The sequence below is a fragment of the Eurosta solidaginis genome, chromosome 3, assembly GCF_040869045.1.
Source record: "Eurosta solidaginis isolate ZX-2024a chromosome 3, ASM4086904v1, whole genome shotgun sequence".
Classification (NCBI taxonomy): Eukaryota; Metazoa; Arthropoda; class Insecta; order Diptera; family Tephritidae; genus Eurosta; species Eurosta solidaginis.
In genome coordinates, this window is record NC_090321.1 from 214560101 (window position 1) to 214585534 (window position 25434).

Consider the following 25434-nt stretch of genomic DNA (forward strand, 5'->3'; position numbering starts at 1 on the left):
ATTATCACACCCTTGCCCACGGAAGTCATACAGGGGAATATTGTTAGTTGAAGCATTTTTGACTGATAGCGCTTATAAAATTGTGTCAAAAACGTTTATCTAACTTAAAATCACATTTTATTTCGACTATGACTATGCCCATGGTATTTCATTGGATGCTTGTGATTTTAGTTTAGTGATTTTCAATTTTAAAACAATTTTTTGTAGCAACAAAATATGTATGCATCTATGAAATCCTAGTTAGAGTACTGCCAATACTGCTTTTCCTTGCCGGGCCCCCAAAAACCTTCCGGGCCCCAGGGCAATTGCCCTAGGTGCCCCCCCCCCCCCCTCTTCACGGCCCTGGGCGCTTGACCGTACACCCCAATCCAGTGCAAACAATTCACGCCACCGGTTAATACAAATACTAAAGTACAAACAATCAAGTAAAAATACGAACATTCTTAAGTACGCAGGTATGTATGTATGTATGTTTATTAAATTAAGAATAACAATTTGTTCATAAATAAGGTTTGAAAATATCGATGACAATCCTATAGTTGGTTGTACATAAAAACGTCCATACGTCGCGGCCACATCGTTTACAAATAATTTGCGAATTTACATAAGAGAGTTTTGTGCTGTACATATAATCACATACACACACACATACAAAAGTAAAAAATTTATAAAAGGGAGTAGCGCTGCAAATTGTTCCTGCAGTAGCGGTTGTAAGTTGATTATGTGAAAAACGTTCTTTTTTTTCAACAAGAAAAAACCCTTCAAGATCGTTCTTAAAAAATTCACTCATAACACGCGGTGCGCGCGCTCTTAATTCACGGCACTTTCTTTTCGTGCCAGAGTTGTTTATCCACGAAAAGTTTGTCAAACCATCGGATGTGCTATCGAAACGGTTTGCGCTGCTGATTGGTGGTTTCTTGTACTAATTTTTGCATTTCACTATTTGCGCAATTCAGTCACTTTTCGCGTTTTCCAACGGCAACATCGCGAGATGCGGACAATTACTGCTGTTGTGGTGGTAGCAGTGCTGGTGGCGCTTTTTAGTGGTGAAGGTGAAACGGGCGCGCTAAGCGGTGAAACAACAAGTGCATGGCGTAACGAGACAACGAGTGTGCCAACGCGTAATGAATCAACGTTTGAACAGCGCGTTGATGCCAAGGACGCGTTGCTCGAAGAAAGTGGTGACGCATGGAACGGTGAAGTGACAGAAGTGTGGCGCGCAGATAATTTGAGCGCTGCAAGTGAAAAAACAACGGGCGTGATGCTCAAAGTAACAACTAACGCTCAGTGTGACAAATCAACAGATGACTGGCGCGGTGTAAAAACAGATATATGGCACGTTGCATTAGCAAACAACTCTCGCGTTGCAAGTACAACAAGCGATTCGCCACTCTTAGATGAAATACGTGCCGCGCCGCTAGAAACGCGCGCCACAGTGGCAGAGTCACGTTTGCTAGCGCGCTTCAATTTCCTGGTTGGTGTGGCGCAAGTGGGCGCGCTACTGGAAAATGGCACAAGCTGTGGTAGCGAACTTGAAACTATGCTGAATGCTGTTGAGCGCAAAGAGTTTTGGAGCATAAAAGGTGACGGTGAAGGCGATTTGTTGAACAAATTAAGTTGTTTTTAATTTTTTTCGAGTGTTCTTAAATTCAGTGTTATGTTATTCTAATGGTTAGACAGACGGCAATGTTAATGCCAATTAATCGGCACTGTTAGAATGGTTACTGTGCAAAATGAGTGAATGAAAAGAAAAAATGTTTTAATTGAAGCAAATAATTTGATATAAAAAAATACAAAGAAACTGTCCAATCGTTTCGAGAAAATGTTTGTAAAATGATAAGCAAAATATAGAAACTCGGGGCCCTTCATTATTACAGGCATGAAAAGAACATGAAGATGCTCATTCCTGCCTTTCAACGGAGAGAAGCGCGTTCACTCCAGCTCAATGAGATTTTGCTCGCGCCTCTCAACATAAATGTGTAATAACATTCAAAACCCGTAACCTAGTTATGCTTGGAACCCGCAATCTATAGAATAGGTAGGTAGGTTGAAGTGGCTGCAGCAGATGCCAGTATCAGAGGGCTCGTTCTGACCATTCTGAAGACCCGATGGAGGCTACGAAGTCCTTGATGACGAACTCCACGACCCGGCGTAGATTATACAGAAAGGAAGCTGCCATACAGTATGATCTGGCATCACTTAAGCCGCGCAGTTATTCGATTGATGATCCACCGTTTCTCCCACTGTGTTGTCTTTATGTCTCCTACAGCATCGACGGTAAGGGACTCCTAGCCTTCCTGCATGCCTACCAATAAAGCAGTGCTCAGTTAGTACTCCTGCCATTGTGAAAATTGTATCTCTACTTAGGGGTCTCCTAAAATTCCATTTTGCCGAGTTTGCTTAGATGTGCGACACTCTGGATTTGTAGCCGTTGGCTTGACAGTAGACGTACTATTTTAGCATTAGCTTAAATGTGGCAAGGGGCACGACTAAGCGTTCTTTGTCAGGAAGAATTGGTTTTGTCGTTCCCTACCGAGAAAGTTCGCCTGCAAAACAGCCCCAGCTTTCTGAGAGTAGTATTCGACCCAACGATGTCATCCCAGCGCTGAAAGCTCATTTATCACTTAATAGGTATTGTGGCTGTGGATATTGAAATAGTTCAAGACGAGGAATGTCGTGCCGCTTCCGAACAAGAGGATATCGCCTGCTGTAGCTGAAGTAAACTTGGCTTCAGAGATAGCAACACAAAGGCAGTTCAACTAAACAAAATAGGTTGTGCCGATACTCTAATGAGGCGGCTCTTGGAGTGCTCCAGAGAATAGTTCTTCCGAAGAAGATTTAAGGATGAGCTGTATGAGTTGTACGCAGACATCAACATCGGCTACACTGGCTAGAACCCACTCCATTGGAGGAACTTGTGGGAAACAATTTAAACTCGCTAGCTGTAACCAATTGGCGCAAATTAACTGACGGAAGACACGATTGGTGCGACTTTTTGGACGGCCTTTTGGTCAGATTTGGCGCGATTTACCTCCCACAAGATCTAGGCTGAGCTTATCATCCAACTTCCGTCGTGCGTGCTCATTTTTTTAAATCTTTATGCCGACTCCGAACGGCAGCTGGATTTTTGATGTGGTGGACGGAGCACGCTACCATCACACCACGTGGACCGGCTTCACCAAAGCTTGGCCTATTGTAAAAATTGGCTTGAAGTAGATTTATCAGGTTTGAAGACGCAATTGTAAGGCCAAATCAATTCCTTGATTGTGGGCGCCAGTTTTTCGATTCAATTGTAGTGAGCGCACTCAAAAACCAAACGGGGAGCTTGACGAGAAATCCGAAAGTTCTTATTTTGTATTCGGGATTTTATAATTCTTTAACTTTTTCATTAAGAATTTGCGCAGGCTTTGAAATTTTCCGTCTTAGCAAATATTTCTGGTTTATTGAGTATGTTGGGCTCACGTTGCAAAGTCAACGGAAAGCGCACTTCGACTTTATACGGTCAGTTGTGTTTCCACGATATCTTAGGACAACAACCTTACACTACACAGCGAATCGCTTCTTGGCAACGATAAAGTTTCTAATAAGGCTAACATCGAATTTGGGTATTTCTTGCGGGAAGTCGAACAGGTCCCACCGAAATACTTACCCCTCCTACTTGCAGAAGCAGAACTGAATGAATAAATTGACTGAATGTTTATTACTCGATGTTCGCTCGAACATACAATTAATAGAGTTGAGTCAGTACAGCATAGGAAGTCGCACTGCATGCACGACTCCAGTTGGTTAGTGCTCTACTAACACTACAAACTCCTAGCGCTACCTTAGCCGATTCGAGTTCTACTCTTGCGAAAGCAGAAATCAAGTGGGCAATGGAGTCCCAAAGTCCTTACTTGCAGACGCATTAAGCTCGCAAGGGCAGCTCATGCCAAGAGATCAGCATGACAGCTGCGCCAGAAATACTTATGCCCTTGGCCACATATGTATATATTTTATAAACAAAAATTATTTGCATGCATTAATATAATCGGCGACCACCAAGCTTCTGGCAGAATACTTCAACTATGACCCATTCGTAGCTAAGTTCTCCTCATGTCTACTGCCCCATAACAATTCCCATCCACGTTCCTCCCTTGTCGGAATATGAGAGGTGAACAGCGACAGACGCCGGACCATAGTATTTAGTCCGACTGTCTGGTTTGCAGACGAAGCCGGATAAAAGGCTGGAGTGCCCTTGATTCAAAAGCTACAGCCACAAGCGTCTCGAATCCCTTCTCGCATCACTTATTGCAGTCTTACGCACGCTCCTCAGGACTTATTGCAATCCTTTAGTACGCTCAGCTGCGATACTAAGTGCTACAAAGGCTGAATCAAAATTGAGATCACAGATACTGCGCATTTTCACGACAAGGTATTTAGTTAATCGGTACTGCAGATAGTAATTTAACGAGTTAATTGTAAACCAGCTGGTTAATTTGGATTAACGTTACGCCTGTCTACTAAATTACTCTTAAACGTTGTTGTTTTTTTTTTGCAATTTTACTTACCGCGCGCATTTTGCAGTGCTTGACTCTTTTGGCGCGCCACCAAAAACTTTCAGCTGGGGCAATTATCACTGGTTTGCTGCGCAACGACAATGTGACGATTTAAATACGCCATATGTTGTGCCGTTCTCGAAGAAGTTTTTACGCACCTATAAGTTCAATCCTTTCAATGTGACGAGTCCATTCCCCTTGAGCTTCACCATGGTTTATATGCGCTTTAAGACGCCACATTTTATCGATGCGCGACTGCCATATGAGGTGATATACATATATTTGTGCGCTTGAATATGTGTCAATTGGTCATTTGTGTATTTATATTTTGTTTTTGTTTTTTGTGTGAATTTTTTGTTTGTTTCAACAGTCAATAATTCATATCGGCTTGTGTTTGCCACAATCCTGTTCAGTTGCCTCGTTGCAACGTTACACCGATGAATATTTTCAGCGCGGCGATTTTATGATGCAACGCGATTTCGAACTGCAATTGGAATCGATAGCAGCAAGATCACCATCTTTTAGCTTAGCATTTTTCCAGCAAACCGGAACAATAATTACTATGTAAGTTAATATTTGTTTATTTCTTTTTATAAATTTTCCAAGTTTGGCAAAGTTGGCCGACGCGCTGTAAACAAATTGGTGGCACCAGTGGAAAAATTTTGATGAGTATATTATTATTAATAGGTCTGGAAGTACTGCGCCCTTTTTGCAGATCTATTGTGCAAGAACTTTCAGCCTAATTTTGTATGTGAAGGCTTTTGATGTATCTAAGTATATCTTCAGGCTTTTTACTCCATATCACATAACGATTAAGAGTCACACCACCTAGACGGGATAGTCTCTGCCTAGCCAGAGCGACACATTCGCAGAGAATGTGAACCGGCGTTTCATCATCCACCTTACAAAAACGACAAATTTGGGTATCGGATAGATTTAATATACTTAGGTGATATCGCAGACCGCAGTGTCCCGTATAGTACCCAGTGAGAGTTCTTAGACTCTCCCTGCTTAAATGAATGAGTTTGGCTGATACCTTCGTTGCCGGAAGTATAAACAGTTTGGCCTGCCTTTCCCCTGGGCAGTCAATCCAGTGAGGTCTGAATTGTTTAATTTCCCAATTACTTATAGTTTCCATGGTGTGTGCTTTTGTAAGTCCACAAAAGTTCTCTGGACCATAGAATGCTGCTATAGCACCCTGCTTTGCTAGCTAATCTGCATGTTCATTACCTTCATGTCCCTGATGTCCGGGAACTCATCCTAAAAAACCTTGTTATTATTATTATTACTATTATTATTATTATTATTATTATTATTTTTAGGCCTGGAAGCACTGCGACCTTTGTGCAGATCTATTTTGTACCTTTTAGCGTAATTTTGTGTGTGAAGGCTTTTGATGTATCTAAGTACATCTTCAGGCTTTTTACTCTATATCACATAGGGATTAAGAGTCCCACCACCTAGGCGGGATAGTCTCTGCCTAGCTAGAGCGACGCATTCGCAGAGAATGTAAACCGGCGTTTCATCATCCACCTTACAGAAACGACAAGTTTGGGTATTGGATAGATTTAATTTACTTAGGTAATATTGTAGACCGCAGTGTCCCGTATTGTACCCAATGAGAGTTCTTAGGTTCTCCCTGCTTAGATTATTGAGTTTGGCTGATACCTTCGTTGCCGGAAGTATAAACATTTTGGCCTGCTTTTGCCCTGGGCAGTCAATCCAGTGACGTCTGAATTGTTTAGTTTCCCAATTACTTATAGTTTCCCTGGTGTGTGCTTTTGTAAGTCCACAATGGTGCTCTGAACCATAGAATGCTGCTATAGCACCCTGCTTTGCCAGCTAATCTGCATGTTCATTACCTTCATGTCCCTGATGTCCGGGAACCCATCCTAACAAAACCATGTTTTGGCTCACAGGGCATCAAGGATTTCAGTACATTCATCCACTAGCTTAGAAGTAACTGTGTAGGATTGCAAGGCACGCATTGCCGCCTGGCTGTTCGACATAATGTAGATGCCCTTCGATGTTAAGCCTCTCCGCACACATTCTCTACCACAGACTTCTATTGCATGAATTTCTGCCTAAAATATGGTGGGGTAGCATCCCATTGGTGTCGATTTCTTGAAGTTCGGCCCATAGATGCCAGGGCCCGTTCTTTCGACATCGAATTTTGATTCCATCCGTGAACCAGACCTTTGAGTCAGGTTCGTTATAAGGATTCCCTATTTCCCGGTGGGTCCTGTCCACAATGGACACTTCAAAGTTCCGTGAGATTATGAGCATAGAGGACATTACGTCACGCAGTTGTAATGAGGTATTTACTATGAATTTTTTTTACTTTCATATGCCCTATCATATTTTATTGCTTTAACTCAGAAATGTCTTTCTCTATCAGAAAAGGGCAGGGAGGTATTCCCACTAAGTGCATCAGCAGGGGCGGTTCTCATCGCACCCGTTATGCCAATGAAAACTAGTCGATGCAGTTTGCTTAGTTTAGCTGTTGCCGTCCTTTACGTGGCCCTCTGCCACCTAACTAGGGAAGCATGGGTTACTATTGGCCTTATAACAGTATTAAATGTCCAATATACCACATATCCCCCCATGTTTTGCCATAGAGACGAGGAAAGGCGAAGAAAGCTCTTGTTGCCTTGTTTAGGATAACATCCAAATGAGCATTCCACGTGAGGGTTCTATCCAGTATGACCCCTAGATATTTAGCCTCCATTGAGAATTGTATTTTTGTACCACCCAGGGATGGTTCTGGGATGGATAATTTCCTTCTTCGGATGAAAAGCACAATAGGATTGATATATATTGTTAGGATTGATATACAATCCTTTGTTATCGCACCACGTCTCTATGATGCAAAGGGCTTGTTCCATGCGATCTTGCATCTTCGTGCATCCCTGTGATGTAAATGACTATGTCATCTGCATATCCTTGTGTGTCAAACCCCTAGGTTTTCATTAACTGAAGGAGCTCATCTAGGACCAGGGTCCACAGAGGAGGGGAGAGCAAACTTCCTTGTGGGCATCCTCTTGTGTCCCTCCCAGTTCCAAATGGATTTTTCTACTCTTTAACATGGACAGCACCCATCGAATTATTATAGGGCTTATGTCGTTGTCAATCATAGCCTGTTCGATTACTTGATGTGTTGTGTTATCGAAAGCCCCTGATAAAGACTCTAGAGCCTTTTCGATTTTTACCGTGAGACTATGAATTTCCCTGACTGGTAGGTGAACTGATTCCTACACAGAGAGAGTTTATTTAGATCGACCTCCCTGATGTGCTGATCTAAGATTTGCTCCATACCTATAAACATTGTAATGAAATGAGGGTTTGTTGATATCGAAGGAAATACGATTCATTTGTGAGACGAGTGATTTGAATAGCGAACAGATATCTCGATATATCGACGCTTGAGTGGAGTTTCAAACTATCTCAGCAGCCAGTTCGAAATCGTCCTATCTCAGAATATTTTTCAAGAAAACTTTATCTTAGAATTCGTTCTAAAAACATACTTTCTCAAAAAAAAAAAAAAAAAAAAATCTCAGATAGGTCGTTTTTCAGCCGTATTCTGACATAGGCCATTATTCTATAAAAATTTGAATTACGGTATTTTTGAAAAGGACTCTAAAATAGGGCGTTGTTCGCAGAAAATCTGTTATAGGGCGGTTTTCATAAGAGAGTAAAGTAGTAGACTCCCTCACCAAAGCTTCTAGGTCGCCCTGTTTGAACCTCCAAAATTAGTGTTGCTGACTAACTGCCACGTTTCCTTACTGCTTTCTTGGCTAACAATTTTTATGCGGACTTCTTGACCTGTCTGCTTTGTAGATCAATGTGGATTGTAGCAGCGATTATTTGTACAGTTGGTCCTAACACGGCTCGATAAGAGAAGGCTGCTCTCAGATCTGCTGAGCGCTGTACAGATGTTAGGAGCTTACAGCGATTCTACTACTAAAGTTTTTCTGCTCACAGATTCAAGCCATACTATAGAGCGGTTTGGATGATGACAATCAGCAGTTTTCTTTCAATTTCTTTTGGTCCCCCAATGCTTGCCACGTTGGTCATCCAAGTGAAGCTTAGTATATGAGAATGCGAGCTCTAGATTAGCTTCTGATAACGCTCTACTGGAAGCATGGGATTAAAAAAAATTTTTTTAGGGCACCCAGCATGTCTGTCCACCTCGCGGTTCTACAAGCTGACTTACGGCTAAGTTTCAAAGGAGAAACACTTGCCTGGATTTAGCGTTAACTCTACGCTAGTACGAACATTTTCGATTGCGGCCAGAGTGCATTTTCTAAATATGAAGCATACATCCCAGCAATTACCGCTTGGATTTCAAACGTTCCATCTGCGGGTTCATATGCTTGTATCCACCATAGCGTTTCCTCTGGCCCTATTAGAATGGAGATTTATTGATCGATGTCAATAAGCCTTGACGAGTTTTTCACTTTTGTATGGTTTCAAAGATGTGTTCCGATATCTGGTGTTGTTTCTGCAATGCCCATTGTATGTCTTCTCCCTTGACATTCTTCATGCGACCACGTTCATTTAATACCTAAGTTAATCCCCCTACGGAGCTCTTCCCGTTTAACTGGCCCTTACACCGTCTTGTCTACAGCATTTATGGCGGAAAACCGGCAGCTTCTGGTTAATAAATATTTTTTTTTGTACTGGTGAGTCCTCTGTAATGAGGAATAAGACTCACACATTATCCTCGATATGTTTTCCAATGCTAGCCTTCTTCTCAGTGATTCAAGACGACAGGAGGTGATCCAAGAGTATATAACATGTAATGCGACTGTCGAGCTTTATAGCTTCACATCTTCTGCAACCCAATAGTCAACCCCACCTACCCGATGGTCACGATTATCGTTCCCGAAATGGCACCTTAATGGTGCTTTTTTTCCCGTACGTGCCGGATCTATATCCGCAAAGGACAATCAACATCGATAACTTTCGAGGAATGTCTTTATCGCTACAACAACAACAAGTCTTCTTCCTCATGCCATAACCATCTCAGTGGAGGTCTTCCCCTTCCTCTGCATCCAAATTCAGTTGGTTATAGAAATACTTTCGTGGCCGTAGCATATACGTCCATTCGTACTCACAGTCGGCATCACAGACTCGACCATACAACTTACGAATTAATTTCCCCCCAAGCTCGGCAAAGGCCATATACTCTTCTCTCGACATCGTTCATAATTCCGAGCCATACATCAGCACAGGTGGATGAGCGACATGTAAAGCGTCATTTTCGTTTGTCGAGAAAGCAATTTCCTCTTTTATTACCCACTCAGTCCAAATTAGCTCTTGTTAGTCAGAATCCTTCTTCGTTTGTCTTCTCAGCTGACATTGTCTTAGCTGCTAGTGCTCGCTGCTAGACCGTGTTTGTCATTATGAGGTTTTTCGAGAGTTCGAAATGAATATATTTCCGCTTTTAACTCATACCAACTTTAAAATTTTTTTTATTGGAGTAGGGTTGGCCAGTGAAACCAGGCTAATCCTGTTCATGTGTCCGCACCCCGTGGGACCGCCGTTATGCATAACGTCACGGGGGGTAAGGTGATTTAGTCGCCACTACTTCGTATGCGCATTTCTCTACGCTCCCTTTGAGCATAGATCAGTTGCGTCATAACTATAAAGGTTCACAGCAGTCCAAATATTATTTGTCCGCACATTCGGGGAACTAAATTCCTAATGGAAGGTTCTTCTCCAAAAACTCTGTGTACAGAAAGTTTTTCGCCGTGAAAATGAGGGCAGTGAAACATTACATGTTCTGCGCTTTCCAATTCGGAGGGACAGTGTGGGCAGAAAGGATCCCTCGCTTATGTAAATATTCCTTGAAGCCGCCGTGCCCGCTCAATATCTGTGTGAGGTGGTACTTTAGTTCGCCGTGTTTTCGCTCAAACCATTCCGCTATATTCCAAACTAGCCTGAAGATCCAGCGCCCTTTTCTCGCCTTCGTCGATTATTCCCATCGTTCTTGCTACCTAACTGTTGTTCGCGACCTTGCGTTTTTCTTAGCATCTTCAGATGGTCTGCTATTCCAATGCCATACAGATCGGCCATTTCACCTGATAGAAGATCTACTGGGATTTTCCTGGATAAAATATGGATCGCGTTGTCCGACGCTGTCTGATAAGCACATGCTATTCGTATAGCAGTAATATGGTAGGCTGCTGGTATATCTTTTTGGTGGACCATTTTAGATCCGTGCCATACTGGTGCTGCATGTAATATTATCGAGCTGGTTACGTTGTATAAAAGCTGACGGGTAGCTCCGTCTGGGCCGCCGATGTTGGGCATTATTCACGTTAGGGCTCCACTAACTGTATAAACTTTCTGCCCCACCGCCCTGAAGTGCTCCTTAAAAGGTACTTTGAGTTAATGTTTACCCCTAGATATTTCAAGAAAGGCTTTGCATTTATTTGATAATCTCCTATGACTAGGACTAACTCATCCATAGTCTACTTTGAACTTACCAAAACCATTTCTGTCTTATTGCTAGCCATCTCTAGCCCCATGTTCGTCAGCCATTTCTTTATTCTTCACACGGCGTCATTACATAATGCTTGGAGCAGATCAAGTTTCTTGGCCACTGCTACTACGACAATATCATCTGCATATCCGACAATCTCCGTGCTTCCGGGAAAATCGATTTGTAGCACACCGTCATACATCGCATTCCATAGCGTTGGACTTAGAACAGATGCCTGAGGTGCTTTCTTGGTCCCTCATCCGTATCAAAAAGGAGTACTCTGTCGCTTAAATAGCTACCAAATATTCTGAGCTGGTAAGCAGGTGTGCCAAAGTTTCGTAGCGCTGTCATTATCTGCATCCAGTTCGCGGTGTTAAAAGCATTTCTAATATCCAAAGTTATCAGTGCACAGAGCTTCCTTTTACTTTGGCCTCCGGTTATGGCTCTGCCGGCTATATTGACAATGGTTTGTATTGCATCTATCGTGGATTTCGAATTTAAAAATTCAAACTGGCTATTTGGCAAGCCACCTGGGCTTTCCAGGGTCTGCTGCAGACGCTCACTAATAATACTTTCGAGAATCTTTCCTATTGAATCCAACATACAAAGTGGCCTGTATGAAGATGGCTGATCGGGCATTTTACCAGGTTTCAACAAAAGAAGCAGTCTTTGAAGTTTCCATGAGCGTGGGAAGACGCCTCCTTGGAAACAAGCGTTGAAGAGATGTTATGAGCAGTACAGTTTTAAATTTTTTCGAGGCTCATATTTTGGACTCTTATTGGACTGCTTAATTCTCACAAATTATGAGCACTCCGAGAATGTTGGTCGGATTACATAATTTAAATACATAATTTAAATATAAAGGGTTTTGGATAAGATCTAAAATTGCCCCGATTGGTTAATGGACCTCTTCTGAAATCAGAGATCAAACAAAGAAAAGTTTAGGAAAACAAAGAATTTCGCTGTGTTTTCAATTTCAATAATTTCATATAAGCTCAAAACGAGGAAGGGTGATGTGCCACCCTAATGTACAATTATTGTTTATATTTATTTGTATGTATTAATTTACACCAAAAATTATGCTTTTACCCACTACAGTGCCATTCTCACCACATTCTTAATACTCATGAGCTTAGCTGAACTTATACACCGCTCTAAAGAAAAGCTAAAGCAACAACAACTACTACATCGAAAAGCGCCAATCGTAGCTACAACAATCGATGGTGTGCATATAGCGAACGTATCCATGACGGTGGAATCAACAATAGCAAATGAAAAAGCTGCTAAAAGTTCAACAATGGAGGAGCTTTTACTTTGTTTCCGGTGGTCTGACAATTGGCATCGTGCACTGCAACCGGAGCGCGTTAATTCGAATTCAAACTTTTTGGGCGCTATTGCTGGCGTTCGTACGATAATTTGTTTATGGGTTTCAACTTTTCATGTCTACTACTATTCGGTGTTTGCCCTCTCCAATGCACCAATGATGTTCGCAGTATTGGGGAATTTTCTCAATCAACCACTGTTGCAAGCGGTATTTTTTGTGGACGTTTTCTTTGTTATGAGGTGAGTTTATTAGTATGTATGTATGTATTATGAAGTATACGCATATCACGATTACCGGGGTCGACTTCTTTGCTGTAGATTATCACCTGTCGCATTAGATACAATGTTGCGATTATCCTAAAAGATTACTCGCCATCTGGCAGTCTTCGTAGCTTGTGTTGTAGTTGTTGTTGTAGCAGTGCTTCATCCCATCCAATAGGTGCGACCGATCACAAATTGTCATCAATGTTCTCTAACGGGAGTACAAGGAAACTTGCTCTTTCAACAGAGGTGGACCAAAAATGAGAGGGGTGTTGGTCCCACATTACAATTGAAAAATAGTTGGTGTCAGGGCATACATTTTGTATGTCGGGGTTGATTCTCAATAGGTAAGAGTTTAACCTGCCACAGTACCCAGATGGAAGTTGAGCTAGAGTGACGCGGGTTTCCCTAGGAAGAGTGCGTTCCTCTTCTACGAGTACTGGGTATTTTTCTTTAAGAACTGGATTCCCCGGGCAATTCCTGATATAGAGGTCCGATGCCCGTTTGTTGGATATTTTTGCTTCATACGGGCCTAAATTGGCTAAGTGTTAAACAAATCATCGTATACTATACTTAAAAATTTATAAAAAAAAAAAAAAATTTATACATAACATTAAAATAGGAAATCAGCCGAAATATCTAAACGACCGACTGATATACAACAACGAGGTTCACGATTACCAAACAAGAAACAGAAACAACTTTCGCCTGCCGGCAGTACGATCGGAGTTCGACAAGAAAGATATATACTACGAAGGACTGAGAGAATACAACGATCTTCCAGTTGAAATAAAACAATGCCAAAACATCAATGAATTTAAGAAATTATTGCCTAATTATTACAAAGAACTACCTTTTAGATAACGATCTCATAGATATACAAATAAGTTAGGTCTACAAGACTGTATAAAATTAAATAAATAAAAATAAAATACGGCTGCGTTATCAGGTGCCGTAGTTCCTCATAATGCTGACGCAGATGACCCCTTAAGCCCCTGGGAGGTGTAGCCTTATTAATCAAGTGTCTGTTGGGATGCCCAGGTATTTATTTATTTATTTATTTATTAAACATTTCTTAATGCATATTTTAAATAAATTACAATATTGAAAGAGCACATTCTATTACTCTATAGCATAAGAAAGGTACATGGCATTTTTTATATTAAATTTTTAAAATAGTATTAAATGCCAGTTCACATATTAAAATTCTTTTTCAGTGTGGGGTGTATAGTTTTTAATAATATTATAGAATAAACTCATACTAATTCAGATAATTAGTTAAGATTACGATAGAGAAACAATTGATAATTCGTTAATTAGTTAAGGTTCCGATAGAGAAACAGTTGATATAGTTAAAAAAGTTACATATGACTTACAACAACGTCCTCAGCAAGGCTTCTAGATCGTAGTGGCTAAAACTAATCAGATACATTTTTATTTTATTTTGAAATAGGTTAAGATTTCTTATAACTTGTACAGAAGTAGGGAGAGTGTTGAACATTTTGCACGACGTGTATGTATAAAAACTTCTGAAGTGAGATGTCCTAGCATGCGGGATTTATACCGATGGAAGCAGATTGCTCCTAAGGTTGTAGACTTCAGACGGATAACTTTCTAAGTACCCCGATCTAATAAAGAACGTTTTTAGGACTTTAAATAAATATAGATGACGACATGGTAGTATATCTAGTCTCCTAAAGGATATCATAGCGTGAGATCTGTAGTTTGCGCCACATATGCGTCTTATAATTCCCTTTTGGAGTGTTACAATGGGTGACAACTTACTAGCCGAGGCGCCACCCCAGCAGGTAATCCCATATTGAAGTTTCGATTGGACTAGACCATAGTAAACAGCTTTCGAGTGGACATAGTGCAACACTTTTTGAGACGATAGAAGTGACGGGTAGTGTATAGAAAGTAATGTTTTAGTTTCTGAATGTGTGCAGACCAATTTAAATGATTATCGATTGTAATGCCTAGGTATTTGAAATTTTCAACAACATCAATCCTGAAGCAGTTATCACTGCATTTAACGTTGGTTGCAAATGAACTTTTCGTGCCATTCAAAGTGCACACCATATGATGCATGTTAAAACGTGCGCATTCTGCTGAATGAAAAAAAAGATCACAAACCTCAAATTCTTTGGGAGCAATGCTAAAATACATCAACTTCGTTTTGTTACTAACTAGTAGCTTGTGTAAAGCAAACCAAGTCCTCAGCATATGTACATCGTGGCTAATATCACATATTAGTTCGAAGTAACTCGTTGTACTATACGCAATGGCAAGATCATCTGCAAAGGCAGTCGTTTTGCCCTTCAATGGAATTGAAAAAATTGAATTAATATAAATGAGGAACAGTACCGGGCCAAGGACAGAGCCTTGGGGTACGCCCAGATTAACTTCCTGCAGGCTACTGTAGTAACTACCCACTTTAACTTTTGTATTCTATTAGACAGATAAGATGTAAACCATTTGTACATAAAGCCACGAAAACCTGCACTATGTATTTTTTCCAGAAGTATATTCCTGTCTACCATATCAAAAGCTTTTGTTATGTCGACAAATAAACCAGCACAGTTACTTTTACTATCTAGAGCTTTGTACACCTTTGAACAGAAATCTAGTAGAGCGTCCTCTGTTGAGAGTCTGGATCGAAATCCGAATTGCATGGGGCTGAAAAAGTTCGATTTATCTAGAAAGTTCACAACTCTATTTTTAACCGCCTTTTCAAATACTTTGGAAATCGATGGGAGTAGAGATATGGGCCTGTAGTTACGTGCGTCCCTCTTATCCCCTTTTTTGAAGATCGGGATTACAATGGCACATTTAAGATCATCAGGAAAAACACCCTGAGTTATACTTTTATTGAATAAATGTTTCAGTATATCTACTATATTGAGCGATATTTTTTTTAATAAACTATTTGAAATACCGTCATCGCCGCAAGAGCTAGAGTTGGTCAATGTTTTTATAATTTTAGCGATTTCGAAGCTGGATATGGGGTTAAAAAAGAAACTATTAGTTGCAACTTGGCATAAGGGTAGATTGGCTGCAAACTGACAATCACAAAGGGTTGAACTTGAATTACCAATCGAGGTAAAGTATGTATTAAATTTGTTAGCAACTTCTTCTGGGTCTGTAGTCAGCTGGCTGTCAGCACGTAGGGTAACTGGCTCGTGGCTCCCTACACTGTCCCGGTTTAGGAAACTGTGGATGACGCCCCATTCTTTTCTGGTATTGCCCAAAGCTGAGTTAAACTTGTTTTTAAAAAATGTATCGCGCGTAGTGCGTATTGCTTTATTGGACTGATTGCTAATTTTATTGTAGCGAGAGCGAAGCTTCCTACAATTGGGATGCTTAGCACATTTTTTGCCTAACTTATTTTTGAACTTTATTTTCCTTAATAGATCTCGGGTAATCCAAGGTTTAAGCCGCAGAGCTTGTTTACGCTGACTCACATTAAGAGTGCAGTTATTGACATGCACTTTTAAAGTGTTTAAAAATACACCATAAGCCGCCGATACGTTACTTTCCGCGTACACGTCTGACCAATTTTCGAGAAGAAGCTTGTTATTCAGCATCGTAAAGTTTACCTTACAAATCGATTTACGAGCGCGGTTGATACTTGGTTTGCCTGACGTAATACCAGTAAGCTGTATACCAGTCATCGTGTGATCGGTTACTTGCAAGTCCATATTAAGACTTGTACAATTTCTATTAGGGAGCGAGTTGAAACGACAAAACGCGTGGTCAATGCAAGTGCCTGAACTTGTTCGTGTTGGTTCATTTATGTAGGATTCCAAACCATTTACCGCCATTAAAGCCAAATATTCGTCGGTAATACTGGAACGATGCAAAATATCCAAATTGATGTCACCAAGAATAAAAAAATTAACCGATTTCGCATTTACCCCTAAAGAGGAATATTCTTCAAGGAATAACGAGATAGGTACAGACTGAAGTCTGTATACCCCCAAGAAAACAAATAGTTCGCCTTTGATATTGATGGAAACCTGTAACGTATCTGCACTTTGTAAGCTATTACTAACTGACGAGCAGTCAAAAGTATCGCGTACAAAAGCTGCAACACCTCCTGCACTGTAGCTGTCATTGGTATTTGTATAAAAGTTATAATTGGGGATTTTATAATCTCCTACTTCATACGAAAAAATCCATATTTCAGACAAAAATATAATATCTGGCTTTATACCTAACGCTTCTATATTACCAACGAATACATCGAAATTTTGTCTAAGACTACGTATATTTTGATGGATAACTAATAATTTGTTAGAATCAGTTGAGGGCGAGTTATTCAAAACATTATTGCTAGCGACGATTGGGTTATCATTAGGCAGAACATCTGAGAACATCTTTAAAAGTAAATATAAAAATTAAGAGAAGAGCTAAAATTAGCTAGTTAACTATTAAATGCAAATCATCAAATGTTCTGATACTGATAACCTTATCATTGTTGCCTTTTTTCAACAGAAACTGTTTGTTCAGCATTTCATTTCTCTCCGTGATAGGGAGTACTCTCGCCTCAATGTGTAGGTGGTGTTCTGGGGACATAAGAATACAGCCCGTGGCTGTTCTGAGGGCAGTATTTTGGCAGGCCTGTATTTTCTTCCAGTGAGTAACTTTTAGGCTTGGCGACCATATCAGGGACGCGTAGCATGCAATCGGCCGGCCAATTGCTTTTTAAGTAGTAATGAGTGTTTCTTTGCGTTTACCCCAAGTTCCGTGGGTTTGATTTGAGGATTTCATGACGGCTCTGGATTTTAGGAACAATTGCGGTTGCATGCTCTCCGAAATGTAGATCCTGATCAAAAAACATATCCAAGATTTTTGGATGTAAAACAGTTGGTAACGTAATGCCATCGATGTGGATGTTCAATATGTTCAACATTTTGCGCGTCCATATTGTAAATAACGGCGCTGATGATTTGGTCTGTGACAATGCCAGGTTTCCCGAGGGGAAGAAACTGGAGGGATCAAGGAGATAGCTGTTTATTTTATTACAAAGCTTGTTTTAATGGCATTTAAGGCGGTGGTAGTGCCATGTAATTTTCGAAAGCCATGCTGATGACTGGTAAGACAAATTTGCAGTGAAATAGGGAAGCAGACGGAAATCTCATTTCTCATTTCCCTTGGTTCCAAGTCGCTTAGCAAAAAGCCTGTGCGTATATGTAGATCCCATGGAAGAAATACTAAAAATGTAAACTGAATTCCAAATAAACTTCCCAGCTAATACCACTATGTAAAACCTTCCTCATGCCTGTTGACGGAAATAAATTAGAGACTATCTGAGAATTAGCCATAATAATAAATAAATGTATATTATATCATACGCCGCAGCATGGCACTACATTAATGCCACTGAAGATGACAAATTTGACAAGGAACGACGGAAAATCGTTTCAATATACATGAAATATTCATTCTAAATTTGGCAGACTTTTTCCTGCCCCAAGCTTGGTTTGCTACATATTAAAAATAGGTCTCGCCTCCTGTCTTTACTCGCTATCGCATTATCTTCTTTTTGTCTTCCACTTCTCCTCTTATCTTGTTCATCCCTTATTCCATTTATCTCCCTCCCACTCCTATAACTACTTCTACTCCCACTCTCACTCCTGCTCCCACCCCTCTCCCACACCTCACCCAATATCACTCCCTTTCCCACGCCAATTCTCATTCCCTATATCTTTCCCACCTAAATTTCCCCAGATATGACATATCTGTACTAAATATTGAATTCGCGTTTCAAAAAATTGCGGAGAGAGAAAACGATTTTAAATTATTTCAGATGAGAAGCGTGGCATCACACACTTCCAAATTCGATACAAATAATGTATGAAGTAGCTGTATAAACTCAAATATCAAGAGTTTGAGTCAAAAATCTCGGATTTTGTGCAAGATGAACCATTTTAGGCATAATTCTGGGAAAACTTTAAAATTTCTTCTAGACTCTTTCGGAGCAACCGTTTTGGCATCGTTTCGAGTTCACTTCTGGACTGTTTACGGAATTATTGCGAGACTGTTTCGAAACCCTTTAAGATTCTTGCAGGATCTCTTCACTATTATTTAGGTAATATTTCGGGACAAATTCTGCATTATTTCAAAACAATTTGAAAACTACTTCAGGATCCTACAACAGTCCGGGTCTATTTCAGGTATCATTTTAGGAAAACTTTAAAATCTTTTCGGACAGTTTTGATAACGTTTCAAGTTTACTTCGGTCCTATTTTGGGAATCACAGCGATACTATTTCGAAACCATTTTATGCCTGTTGCAGGATCACTTAAAGATTGTTTTAAGTAATATTTCGGGACAACTTCTGGATTATTTCGTGAATATTCGCGAATCATTCTATATTCTTGCAGGATGACTACAGGATAATTTCGGGACAATTTCTGGATCATTGCAAAACAATTTCGAAGCCATTTTAGGATTTACTTCGACATTATTTCGGGACCAATTTGGAACACCATGTTTTCCTAACACAAATCTGACACTTTTTTTACATGCTTATATTAGCTTCACTTCTATGTATGCTTGTTTGCAACTCTCTAAGCTGGGCGCGCAAAGGAGAGTTAGACCCATCTAGCGGCAATTATTGAAGACTCGCGGTAGTGCTACGGTGCTATCAACATCAAATATCTATGTGGATTTTAAATACTAAAACGGCACCATATTTGCGTGATTTTTTAGATTTTAACTATATTTATCTTATTTCCTTTTTTATACTTAGTTGAGCAGAGCTCACAGAGTATATTAACTTTGATTGGATAACGGTTGGTTGTACAGGTATAAAGGAATCGAGATAGATATAGACTTCCATATATCAAAAATCATCAGTATCGAAAAAAAAATTGATTGAGCCATGTCCGTCCGTCCGTCTGTCCGTTAACACGATAACTTGAGTAAATTTTGAGGTATCTTGATGAAATTTGGTACGTAGATTCTTGGGCACTCATCTCAGATCGCTATTTAAAATGAACGATATCGGACTATAACCACGCCCATTTTTTCGATATCGAAAATTTCGAAAAACCGAAAAAATGCGATAATTCATTGCCAAAGGCGTAATTTGGCTGTAATTTGGCATTCGTTGAAGATATCATGATGAAATTTGGCAGGAACGTTACTACTATTACTATATATGTGCTAAATAAAAATTAGCAAAATTGGATGAAGAACACGCCCACTTTTTAAAAAAAATTTTCATTAGATTCAAATTTTAACAAAAAATTTAATATCTTTACTGCATATAAGTAAATTAAGTCAAAATTCAACTCCAGTAATGATATGATGCAAAAAAATACAAAAATAAAAGAAAATTTTAAAATGGGCGTGGCTCCGCCCATTTTCATTTAGTTTGTCTAGAATACTTTTAATGCCATAACTCGAACAAAAATTTACCAATCCTTCTTAAATTTGGTAGGGGCATAGATTCTATGACGGTAACTGTTTTCTGTGAAAATGGGCGAAATCGGTTGAAGCCACGCCCAGTTTTTATACACAGTCCACCGTCCGGCCTTCCGCTCGGCCGTTAACACAATAACTTGAGCAAAAACCGATATATCTTTACTAAACTTAGTCCACGTACTTATCTGTACTCACTTTATCTTGGTATAAAAAATGGCCGAAATCTGACTTTATCGATATCGAAAATTACGAAAAATGAAAAAAATGCCATAATTCTATACCAAATACGAAAAAAGGGATGAAACATGGTAATTGGATTGGTTTATTGACGCAAAATATAACTTTGGAAAAAACTTTGTAAAATGGGTGTGACACCTACCATATTAAGTAGAAGAAAATGAAAAAGTTCTACAAGGCGAAATCAACAGCGTTTGGAATCTTGGCAGGAATAATGTTAGTGGTATTGCATATATAAATAAATTAGCAGTACCCGACAGATGATTTTCTGGATCACCTGGTCCACATTTTGGTCGATATCGCGAAAACGCCTTCACATATACATCTAAGGGCCACTCGATTTTAAAACCCTCAGTAATACCTTTAATTTGATATCCATATCGTACAAACACATTCTAGAGTCACCCCTGGCCCACCCTAATGACGATATCTCGAAAAGGCGTCCACCTATAGACCTAATGCCCACTCCCTCTTAAAATGCTCAGTAACACCTTTCGTTATTTACCCATATCGTACACACATTCTAGAGTCACCCCTGGCCCACCCTAATGGCGATATCTCAAAAAGGCGTCCACCTATAGACCTAATGCCCACTCCCTCTTAAAATGCTCAGTAACACCTTTCGTTTGATACCCATATCGTACAAACATTCTAGAGTCACCCCTGGCCCACCCTAATGCCATATCTCGAAAAGGCGTCCACCTATAGACCTAATGCCCACTCCCTCCTAAAATGCTCAGTAACACCTTTCGTTTGATACCCATATCGTACAAACATTCTAGAGTCACCCCTGGCCCACCCTAATGGCGATATCTCGAAAAGGTGTCCACCTATAGACCTAATGCCCACTCTCTCTTAAAATGCTCAGTAACACCTTTCGTTTGATACCCATATCGTACAAACATTCTAGAGTCACCCTTGGCCCACCTTTATGGCGATATCTCGAAAAGGCGTCCACCTATAGAACTAAGGATTACTCCCTTTTAAAATACTCATTACTACCTTTCATTTGATACCCATATCGTACAAACACATTCTAGAGTCACCCTGGCCCACCCTAATGGCGATATCTCGAAAAGGTGTCCACCTATAGACCTAATGCCCACTCCCTCTTAAAATGCTCAGTAACACCTTTCGTTTGATACCCATTTCGTACAAACATTCTAGAGTCACCCTTGGCCCACCTTTATGGCGATATCTCGAGAAGGCGTCCACCTATGGAACTAAGGATTACTCCCTTTTAAAATACTCATTACTACCTTTCATTTGATTCCCATATCGTACATACACATTCTAGAGTCACCCTTGGTCCACCTTTATGGCGATATCTCGAAAAGGCTTCCACCTATAGAACTAAGGATTACTCCCTTTTAAAATACTCATTACCACCTTTCATTTGATACCCATATCGTACAAACACATTCTAGAGTCACCCCTGCCCACCCTAATGGCGATATCTCGAAAAGGCGTCCACCTATAGACCTAATGCCCACTTCCTCTTAAAATGCTCAGTAACACCTTTCGTTTGATACCCATATCGTACAAACATTCTAGAGTCACCCCTGGCCCACCCTAATGCCGATATCTCGAAAAGGCGTCCACCTATAGACCTAATGCCCACTCCCTCTTAAAATATTCAGTAACACCTTTCGTTTGATACCCATATCGTACAAACACATTCTAGAGCCACCCCTGGCCCACCCTAGTGGCGATACCTCGAAAAGGCGTCCACATATAGACCTAATGCCCACTCTCTCTTAAAATGCTCAGAAACACCTTTCGTTTGATACCCATATCGTACAAACACATTCTAGAGTCACCCCTGGCCCACCCTAATGGCGATATTTCGAAAAGGCGTCCACCTATAGACCTAATGCCCACTCCCTTTTAAAATGCTCAGTAACACCTTTTGTTTGATACCCATATCGTACAAACAAATTCTAGAGTCACCCCTGGCCCACCCTAATGGCGACATATCGAAAAGCCGTCCACCTATAGACCTAATGCCCACTCCCTCTTAAAATGCTCAGTAACACCTTTCATTTGATTCCCATATCGTACAAACACATTCTAGAGTCAGCCCTGGTCCACCTTTATGGCGATATCCCTAAATGGCGTCCATCAATAGAACTATGGCCTACTCTCTCTTAAAATACTCTTTAATACCTTCCATTTGATACACATGTCATACAACCACATTCCAGGGTTACTCTAGGTTCATTTTCCTACATGGTGATTTTCCTTATTTTGTCTCCATAGCTCTCAACTGAGTATGTAATGTTCGGTTACACCCGAACTTATCCTTCCTTACTTGTTTCTTTTTATATTTTTCAGCGCTCTGCTACTCGTCTACAACTTTTTATCAACGGAAACACGATTGAAGGAAATTCGTCAAAATAATTTCTTGCAAAATATGAAATTATTTGTAAAGCTTGTGTTGCATCGATATTTGCGGTGAGTAGGAAGCTTTGGAAGTACTCTTAATTGGTATCTTAATTATGGCTTTTTTATCAGTCTCACGCCAATGGTAATTGTCACGATGATCCTAACCAATGTCGGCTACGATTTGATTAACACATTATCTCCATTTTATTTGGGCGTAAACAGTGGCTATTATTGTAAGCAGTAAGTATTACAAAAAACTGTATTGCACACTTACATACATACATGCACTCAGAAAAAAATTTCTTCCGATTGAAGAAAAATGGGAATGAAATGGCACTTAAGACATTTTTTTCCTCATTCGCATAGCCAAATTTCTTCAAAATGAGGAAAAATTCTTCAAATTGAGGATTTTTTCCTCATTTTGAAGAAATTTTGGCCATGCAAAGAGGAAAAAATTTCTTAAGTGCCATTTCATTCAAGTTTTTTCTCAGTGTGCTTACTTAGTATATAGAGATGTCTTATATAAGATTCTATGCAATTACGCGTAATTTAAATCTCTTTTGTTGATTATTTAAGGCTTATGGATGTATATTTGTATGAATGGATTTTTCTTTATGCTTGGTTATTTGTTCGTCAATTTGTTTAAATTGTTACAAAATATACTTACATGTAATCAATTGATTGTAAATATGTATAAAAGTTTAAGTAACTTAGTAATTGTAAGTGTGTGTGTGTGTGTGTGTCCGTATGGGTTATATAAAACGCGTAAAAATAAAGAAAATAAAGTTTACCCCGAATTAATTTAAATCGGATTTGGTTATTCTGTATATGATTTAATATTATACATATATATTGATTAATGAAAATGTTTTTCAATTAAGTACAATTTGTTAAGCTAGAAAAAAAGAATTTTAGCGACCGAGCGACCGCAGCGTTTCATTCATGTTATACAAAAATAATCTGTTGGTCCTAAATGTATGATATATGTTGTATGTATGTATGTATGTACATATGTATGTATATCTTTATCAGCGACTTACGCCCCGATTCTGAGCATTACCGGTAAAATAGTACCCAGAACATTATGTAACCAGTTCTTTTATCCGCGATTCTGGCCCAAGTGGTACCGCTGTCATCATCGAAAAACTCACCAGTGTCTGTGGAGAAATTTGAAAGGTAGTTTTCTTCGGTTTCACGGTTGCCACTTTGGTCCATTTGGATCAAAAATGGTCCCTTCCAACCCCATTTGGTCCGCTGGTCCCTTTTCTTCAATTTTGGTCCTTTTTAGGCAGTAGCCACGATTGGTAATTTTCTTTCTTTTTCACTCAGGTAGAAAATTCAAAATATTGCCCAAAAATTCGCCACGCTTTCGTTAGCCCCCATATAATTTTGAATTTACTTCAATCGAACTCACACCATAAAAAAATGCTCAGTCAATAAAATGTACCAGAACAATAACATTTCACCTAGGATATAATTTATGCCAGGCATTAAAAAGAAAAGAGTTGGCAAACACATTGCCGTTAATTGTTGATGAAATAACCGACTAATCAAAAAAAACTCTTGTTTTATAATAATATTAATAAGGGCTGGATATTTCGATCGGTTATACAACACTATGTAAAATATATTAAAAAAAATAAAAATTGCTTATCGCCTAGCATAGCTTATAGCGAGCACTCTGCCGTAAGCCTAACTTTTTCAAAACTTATGCAAAGAAATTCTATGCATTACTTCTCGTTTGGTACGTTGATATTTAAATCTTTCTCATCCAGCTCAATGAGTTCAAGGAATTCCATGACTATTGTGGTGTTAAGCCACGCAAGGTAATTGAAAACTAAGTATCTTGGTACAAGAAATATTTTAAATCGAAGACAGAAGGAAGCAAATGTAAAGGAGATTTGATTTCGGAAGAAATGTTTTGCATAAAATTATTCCCGTAGGTGCTAGCAGAACTTCTGAGGCCTGGGATCAAAACTCACACTTAGTGAATCTAGGCTCCGATATGAAGTTTAAACGTTAAGGGAAAAAGTTAGCATCTATAAAAATAGCACTAACAAAATTGCCTAGTTTCATTTATGATTTACTGAGTTTTCCACATACATAAGTCGGCAACAGCAGAACGCAAATTTTGAACAATTTCTTACTAAAACCTAACGGCACTATACATTTTATTTCATTGCAATCAACAACATAATGCTAGAACCAAGAGCTTTGTGACCAAAACTAGGTTCACAACGTTTGGTTGGTGAAAGACATAGACTTATCCTGTGTCAAAATATAGTGCAATTTTTGGTTGCATGTACATATATTTGTTTGTTCAGCTTGAATTGAAGGAAAGTCTTCAATATGTTTAGTAAAATTTTATATGGAAATATCCTAAAATTTTATATTTTATACTAATAAAATAAAACAAAAATTTGGTCCTTTTTTCAATGAATTTTGGTCCCAAATGAAAACATGGTGTGGCAACCGTGTTCGCTTTACCGAAAATATTGATACGATGTGTATATGCATATTATGCAAGAAAAGTTTCTACAAAGGTATATTGTAATTTATTCTGTGAAAGTATATAATGTAAACAAATATTTATAGCAAGAGGCAACACTTTTTTACTATTATCTTTACTTATTTGCGCTTATAATTCTTTATTTTCCGTTTGCCTTTTTCTAAGCAACAGCTGTTGTGTGGTTATTTCGATGTAAACACCTACTTTTGTGGTTAAAAAATTATCCGGCTACTTTCGCGGGTAGAATACCAAAAGGTTCTAACAGT

At 39.4% G+C, this 25434-nt stretch overlaps 1 protein-coding gene across 1 annotated transcript in view; it reads left to right on the plus strand.

Moving 5' to 3' along the window:
* Positions 1–720: 720 nt before the first annotated feature.
* The window catches only part of LOC137246957 (uncharacterized), a 53031-nt gene continuing 28317 nt past the window's right edge, over positions 721–25434 (plus strand). Inside the window, exons 1-6 of the mRNA XM_067778010.1 lie at positions 721–1583; positions 4564–4802; positions 4906–5099; positions 12121–12585; positions 22609–22728; positions 22789–22899. Of these exons, the coding sequence (XP_067634111.1) occupies positions 992–1583; positions 4564–4802; positions 4906–5099; positions 12121–12585; positions 22609–22728; positions 22789–22899 (1721 nt within the window). The 5' untranslated portion in view covers positions 721–991. The remainder of the gene's footprint in view (positions 1584–4563; positions 4803–4905; positions 5100–12120; positions 12586–22608; positions 22729–22788; positions 22900–25434) is intronic.